Consider the following 7500-nt stretch of genomic DNA (forward strand, 5'->3'; position numbering starts at 1 on the left):
TTGCCCGATGTTATTATTTGGATGATAAGTGGATCCACAAGAATCGCTTACCACAGGATACCAGCCTACCAGGTCATGTTCTCACCCAGACAGGAAGCCTGTGGCGAACATTGTGGCAAAACAATCGAGATTGAAATGAAGGTAATTGATGCCATTGCATCGCTGGTATTCCGCGCTCGGTGGAAGTGAATGTGGCGATATGTGGCTTTCCAGGCGGGCCAATTGGAGGGCTTTGCTGTGTCACATGAACTTTGCATCTGTCGCATCCTTTCAATTTTCTCGTGCTTTTCGCTGATTTGTTACAATGCCTGTTATTGAATTTCTTTCCCTACGCTATCGAAGATCCTGATCAAACTAAACAATTCTCGGTGTTCTTTGGCCGTAAATATGGGGCTGCTCATAGCCCGCGTAGCAAGCGTTTTCCCCCGGGGAACATGGAAGTTTTTTTATGTTTTCCCCCTCCCTCCTCCCCCTTTTTTGCTTTTCCTGTGGGGAAAACTTGCCAAAACAACCCTTGAGCTTACCAGTGATCTGGGTCAATTCAACTGACAGATTCACGGAGCATCCTTAGGTCAAGATGTCAGCTCTCAAGCGGATTAAAAGTAGCGACTTTTTTGTCTTTCCATCGCTCAAGTTCATTATTTTAGGAGGCTGACCCATCTTTTGACCTGGGGCAATTTTGTCTGTGTAAAGGGCTGACGAGAGCTTTTTCTTCACTCCTTAGTATCCTGGTAAGAAAGCCCTTGACATTAGCGATCACCCAGAACTTCCAGCTATGGTTCGAGTAGAGCTGTGGTTTGGTCTGGAACAATATCAGAGTAACTGGACTTCCCGTGGCAAAAGTGAAGGCGAATTCGGTGTCTTGGCAGAAACGGTAGGTTATAAACAAACAAACGAACAAATAAAAAGGCAAAGGTCATAGTTTGTTCGCTGAAATGCCGTCTGTTGTGAAAGAACGCCCTTGTTTCAACCTTTGAATGCATTTTGGAGAACGCTTAATAACTACAACAACTGAACTTCAAGACTTTAAAATAGATTAGTTGCACCAGACGAAAATGCAATTATTGGCTTAAAGAAAGAAACTCAACTTAATTAAGTAAAATACTGCAATTTCCTTCCCTTAAAAATAATGATCAAAAGCAAAGGCTGTACCCCATTTCGTTCTGATTTTACAAATAACCTGCAGCTTGGTGAAAACACCTAAAAACATGAAAAAGATCCCCCAATTTACTAGAATCCTGAAGTGTTTGTGATTGGAAAGTAGTCACGCACATGCGCTTGTAACTGCTCGATCCTTGCGATTAAGAAAATCCGTTAGAAACGTTAGCCAGCACCGTAGTCAAGACATCAGAAATGGCTTAATTAATGCCTCCGTCGTGAGTTAACAGGTTTTAATAGGATAGAAAATGGTTAAATAATGATCTTTAATTGAAGATGCAGCTCGAGAAATATCTGAATAGCTCAGTGACAGCTGCAGTGAATTAAAAAGGTAAATTGTTGGCTAATAGAAAATCATTTTTGCAGTATGAAAATGAAATTAAAATCGGTTTTTGGACGAAGAAGGCACTTACAAGACCGGATTTTTCAAATGCAAGTGGAGAGGTACGTATGTTTTCATGCCAGAACCAAGAGCCCATTACCTGGAGCTTCCGTACGTATCGTACCCTTGGGTCAACCCTGTCCCGTGTCTTTTTATTTTTAGAACTACTGTATTTTGATGTATGTGACGTATGTGACTGAGATCATTCATACGTGAAGTCGTTCATATACGTCACATACGTATGTGACGTAATAAATTGCTTACCGTAGATCTCTTATGATTGGCTATTGCGAAAACGCCCACTAAAGCCTCCCTGGGTGCTACTTCTAAATATAAAAAGATACGGAACGGGGTTGACTCAGTGGGTTAATATGAAAGACGGAGCTCCGGGTAATTGGACTCCTGCCAGAACTGTTCTGCATTTAACATAGCAAAGTATCCAGTGAAGCTATGATCCTCGCAGTTGTGAACGCAATTTTTGCAATTGCGTAAAGAAGCCTGAAAAATTCAGGACTTCAACGGGGTTTGAACCCGTGACCACGCGATACCGGTGCGACGCTGCAGGTATATTGAACAAAAATGCTTCACGAAACTTGGATCGAAGATTTGGAGCCGCGCAGATCAAAGATTTATCGTGTAACCCCAAGGCTAACCTTGTTTTGTGAAGAGGTAGTTGACGTTCAGAATTAAGGGGACTTGCAAAATGATGTTCGTTAGAGTTAGGTGTGCATCTCATATTCCGCAATCCTGGACGCAACGAAATTACCCTAAAAATCCACACTGAAGAGCAATGGATTTTGTTTTCATGTTCCACGATAACACATTTTCTAAACTAGAGGATGGCAACACGTACGTAGGACAGACAAATTTCGTGACTCATAAACTCTTAGCAAAACCTTACATGGGAGCCAGGTTCAACATTGAATGGGAACTTTTCCATATGATTCCAACAGCTGCCTTTACCAAAGAACGGTTTTCAAGCACCCGGGGGCTGGGCATTCGATGGCGACTGGTACATCGCTCCGGAAATGAGGTAAGAGGCAATCCGGCACCAGGATGCGAAGCTTACTTTATTGAGATTTTCATTCAACATTATTCATATTCATTATTCATACTAGTATCTTATTGCATGGGGGTTCGAAGTTTGTCTTTTTCAGTTGGAATCGTGGCTGTTGAAAAGATTTTTTGTCTCCTTGATCGTCTGTAGTTTGCTGTCTTTTGACCTTCAAAGAAAAACGAGGCTTTGGCGGATTTAAAACTCTTTTTCTCGAAAAAAAAAAAACGTGAAAAGTGAAATGCGCTTAGTCCGAAAGCCATTAATTTGCATCTCTCTACCCCAGTCCAGCTCTGTCTAATTTACCGTTCCTTTGACTGTCATCAAAGATAAAGCGAGGTGCTTGCTTAACTCTGTTCTTTCCGAACCATCGTGACACCAAATGCACGACAGGAATCGTTTCAACCGCTCTCCTGAAAGGAGGCATTCGCCAGGCGTAGAGAAACTGATTGGAGGCCGAATTGAACAGGAGAAACCAACAGGAGAGATCTCGAGACCAGTGAATTAAAAAGCAGCTGCACGAGTGACATAAATTTATTATGTAACTGGTCACCAATGTTGGGACAACGCACGCTAGAAAAGAGACCACAATCAAAATGAACAATGCTGTTATCCTTTCTTCCTGCCTTCCCCGTTTCTTTTTCTCGTTGATGCTTCGAAGGTGCTGAACTTTTCTGCCGTGCTTTCGAAGAGCAAGATAAATGCGGCAATAGACGAACACCAGGACAAACACACTGGACACGACTGCTGTGTTGACGAAAATGAAGGACAACCGACAAAAGCCAGTCACAAGGTACAGAAATGGAAGGCACAGCGAGAAGACCCATATGAGCACAGACATGGGAACCACTCTCGACCATTTCCATTGTTGAATGCAATCACTTTTTGTTGTCGTTGCTTGGTATCTGTTCACCGCCAGAGCCGCCATGCCAAGAACCGAAGCTGTCGATGTCATGAAATAGGACATAGACGCAACGAGATGTGTTTCGAAGCTGCGTTTTCCAAACGCCTCTGCCAAATGATAGCCAACAAAAAGTGGTTCTGTGATCACACCCACTATCAAATCAGCGATGGCAAGGTTAAGTACCAAGAAGTTGAATGGAGTCTTCAGGTTACCTTTAGGGTTGCAAATTACAGCCCAGGAAATGAGAAAATTTCCAGGTACTGTCACTATGCTCAAAGATGCAGCGACTGTTGCTGTGGCAATGGAGAGAGAAAATGGCGCCCAGACGTTTCTGCACCGCAAGTCGGGTTCAGGAAGTATCATTTGATCTCACTGATTTTTCCCCCTATAAACATCAAAATTGACCAATCGGTAGGAGGTGGATATAATTTTACGTCTATTGAATTTCTGATACGATGAGAAACTTGGAAAAAACTGTGTAACATGGACAGACTAAGAGAAAGTGATTTTTCTGTGCGTAAGTTTACTCTTTCTACCTCAAGCAAAAAAGGAAACCAAAAAGTCACGGCAACTGAAATCAGCGTGTGATGAATAACAAAAACAATAATTAATTTTAAATACCCATTTAAACTCTACAAATATATTTTCGATCCAGCCAACAGTCTTGACGACAAGGGGACAGTGTATTAAAGGCATACGTTTGAACTGCGGGAATTAAACAAGTTAAGTATTGAAGTAATCGCAGTTATGAACGCTACTTTAGCACTAACGAAAGGAAAGCCTGAGAAATTCAGGCTTGAACGATATTCGAACCTATGACCCTAAATGTATATCTTTAAGGACGGTGCGTACTAATTCAAAGGTCGTTTTGTGTGGTTTACCGAATATGCGGAAAAAGCAGATCTTAACAAGTGCTATCGAAATCCAAAAATAAAATTGGCGGTAACCACGCATTTTTCGAAGATAATTAATCAACAATATTCGTAAAAAGCTTTAACATACAAAGCAATGTATGGCGTTCTTTTCCAAATTGAAGATTAATTATCTCTGAAAAATGCGTGGTTACCCCCAATTTTCTTATTGGATACAAAGATCACTTGCTAAGTTCTGCTTTCTCCGCGTAGTTTTGAACCGCGCAAAAATATCCCTGTAGTTATAAGCACCACCCATAGGAAATCAGAGTATGTTGAGATGCGCAGAACGTATGCGCAATAACAATAGTAGGCACCGTCCTTAATACATTGTTCCTTCACCATATGATCGATGGCTTCAGTTGCGTAGTCACAAAAAATGACTGTCTCCTAGGTTGCTTAATAGCTCTATTGGTAGAGCATTGCACTTGTATCGCAGAGGTCATGGGTTCCAATCCCGGTTCAAGCCTGAATTTTTCATCAGGATTTTCCTTTCATTACAACTGAGGTAGCGTTCCGATAATAACTGCTATGATCTCATTGAAACTTAACTAGTCTTGACGATAACTGAGACATTGGTGCTTTTGAAAATTTGGGATAAAAACAACTTTTGGCATTTCCGTCCGTCTTTTCGCCTATGTACAAAAAAGTGAGTAGACACGAACTAGGAAAAAGACTGATAAGAAACGTTTACCTTTTTGCAAGATTTTCCTCTGTGCTGGTCGAGAGTGTCGAAATGAACTGAAATGAATGAGTTGCTGAGTTGACACTGGAGGACAGACTAATTTCATTTCCGACACCCACGTCAGCGGATACAGGCTATCATACTAGACCAACCAAGCGCCTTTGGCAAGCTAACATTTGACATTTTTCATTAATTACATTTTCTGGCCAAAGTAGATAAGACATAACAAACGTTTTTCTATTTGTTCTCAATAAATTTGGCAGCCTAGTGCCGTTTACATTTCAATTTGGAAGTAGAATTAATGGAAAGCTATTTGGCATCTCTGTTGAGATTTTTGTATTTAATGAATTTTCTTCTATTATTATCTCGATGCAAAGGGAGAAAAACATTGATCTCTATAAGTGTGCACGAGTACAAATAATTTTGAATGAAGGCTTTTGATTTACTTTTTTTCAGTCGATAGCGCGAATAAAAACAACAGGAATGCCTGCATGATCCATCGTGTCATAGCACAATAGGTTTCTCCTGTGGTTGATATATTATTGTCAGTGATGGATAGCAAAGGGATGATAAAATTCTATCTCCGGATATTGTTTTGCGGAAGCCCTGATATATTTCTAGACGTTTCCGTCAGGCACTTTATATTTTCGCTCAGCTCTAGAACAGACGTTTCAATTAAAGGTCTTTGTGAATGGTGCGATATTTGTGGAAACAGAGTAAAGTTATCAGAAAAATAAACTGTCGCTGAGGGCTATTTCCGCAATTCAGCAAAAAGGGACAGCAACTTTTTAAACGTTTCCGAGCATATAATTCCAAAATTTTACCCCTGCCCTTTAAATCAGTGTTCTTCATCCAGGGGTTTAAAGAAGAAGTGTGTCGTTTTTATGGAAAAACGTTTCGGGACATATCGAGAAACGAGCCCCTGGGCACTTTTAATTAATGAGTTCTTTTCATGGTTCCCTTCCTCAATTGATCCTCAATTGATCCCCAATTTATTTATCTTCTTTTTGTTCATATACACGAAGTTTCAGGGGCCACCGAGTACGTTTGAAAGTGATGGGGGAGGGGGGACTAGGTCTTGGTATATTGGTATATGCACGAGTAGTGTAAATTACTAATTACTAAGTCTTTGGTCAACTCGCAAACAATACCGCAAGAAAAAGTGGGAAGGCTGTACCCCCCCCCCCCCCCAGTCCCTCCCTCTCCACGGCTCCTGGTGTTTCTGACGCTGGTTGCCAGTTTCACAATGATCTGCTTCTTGCCAATTGGCGGGCCGGTTTTGTTTGGCAACTGTCTCCCAGAGGATTGAGCTAAGATCATTCGAGGTGAATTCAGTTACTGTTGTAACATGTCCGACTTTACTGGTGACGAATCCTCAATTGCGTTCTTTTCCTTGGAATCCGAACCATTTCGAGGACATTATCTTTGCCCTTCGTTGAAATGCGGGACTATCTTTTTGAAAGCAACTAACCACTATCTAGACAAGGTCTCCCGTGCACTACTTGAACTTATGCCAAGACTTTTAAGGCTCTGGTCAGACTCAATGAGTTCGAGATGATGGCTTTCTGCATACGTCTGAGGATTTCTATTCCTCTATCCCCAAACACTTCTCTCATCGACAAGTCTACTTCACGGGACTATCCCCCCAGAACGTCGATTATGATGTTGTGTTGCTTTGTGCAGTATCCGGGATATTGCTGCTTAAGTTCCCATCTCAAAGGACCATATTTAATTTCCTTGTCTTCTTTTCATCTTTCTACGCCCAATTGTGCACCCATGGACAGCTCATTTCTACCGCAATGACCTTCTTCTCCTTGCGATCGATGAATCTTGCGTCCACTCTGTTCTGCGGCAGCTGCTCATGTTCAGCGAATACTAGTACATCCCAGTACGCCCTTGCCTCTTGGGACTCAAGCAAAGGCTTTGGATCCACACGCGAATACCACGGAGGTACTGAATCTGGTACTCCCATGTCTCTAAGCATCTCGAAGAACATTACCTGAAAGGCAGCATTGTGCCTTGGAAGGTACCTGTTTTGCGCCAGCGCAGAGCAGCCCGTATTATTAATAATAATAATAATAATAATAATAATAATATTATTATTATTATTATGGCAAAACAAACGTCTGGATGCCCAGAGTAAAAATTAAAAGCTTTGGCTGGGCGGCAAACCGTAACCAGCCGCAGCATGGACTAAAATTTGTGGTTAAAAAAATATATATTTATGTATATATATAGGTTGAATGAAAAATGGAGTCAAAAGCAAACTACTTACAGGTCCATGTTTAATGTAAAGAACAAACGTTTCGCCCTTCGGGCTTCCTCAGTGTTCACAATAAGCTAAAAACTAAAAAATACTTGGCAGGAACTGAGTCGGTTTCAAGATCTTATAAAGTGACAGTGACG

The 7500-nt window shown here is 41.4% G+C and overlaps 2 protein-coding genes across 2 annotated transcripts in view; one reads left to right on the forward strand and one right to left on the reverse strand.

Moving 5' to 3' along the window:
* Positions 1–7500, forward strand: part of LOC138043760 (myoferlin-like) — a 69594-nt gene that overhangs the window by 28490 nt on the left and 33604 nt on the right. Inside the window, exons 28-31 of the mRNA XM_068890179.1 lie at positions 1–141; positions 725–874; positions 1525–1602; positions 2494–2573. The exon at positions 1–141 is cut by the window's left edge and continues 12 nt beyond it. Of these exons, the coding sequence (XP_068746280.1) occupies positions 1–141; positions 725–874; positions 1525–1602; positions 2494–2573 (449 nt within the window). The remainder of the gene's footprint in view (positions 142–724; positions 875–1524; positions 1603–2493; positions 2574–7500) is intronic.
* LOC138043763 (5-hydroxytryptamine receptor 1D-like) lies at positions 2598–5150 on the reverse strand. The gene is made up of 2 exons (XM_068890182.1): positions 5104–5150; positions 2598–3883 (listed from the first exon to the last, which is right to left on the reverse strand). Exon 2 carries the CDS (start codon positions 3859–3861, stop codon positions 2872–2874), a length of 990 nt encoding a protein of 329 aa, XP_068746283.1. The 5' UTR covers positions 3862–3883; positions 5104–5150; the 3' UTR covers positions 2598–2871.

Source organism: Montipora capricornis, chromosome 3, assembly GCF_036669925.1.
Source record: "Montipora capricornis isolate CH-2021 chromosome 3, ASM3666992v2, whole genome shotgun sequence".
Taxonomy (NCBI): Eukaryota; Metazoa; Cnidaria; class Anthozoa; order Scleractinia; family Acroporidae; genus Montipora; species Montipora capricornis.

What these genes read in the sequence shown, in the direction of transcription:
- LOC138043763 (XM_068890182.1), bottom strand. Translation starts at nt 3,861, where the DNA reads ATGATACTTCCTGAACCCGACTTGCGGTGCAGAAACGTCTGGGCGCCA.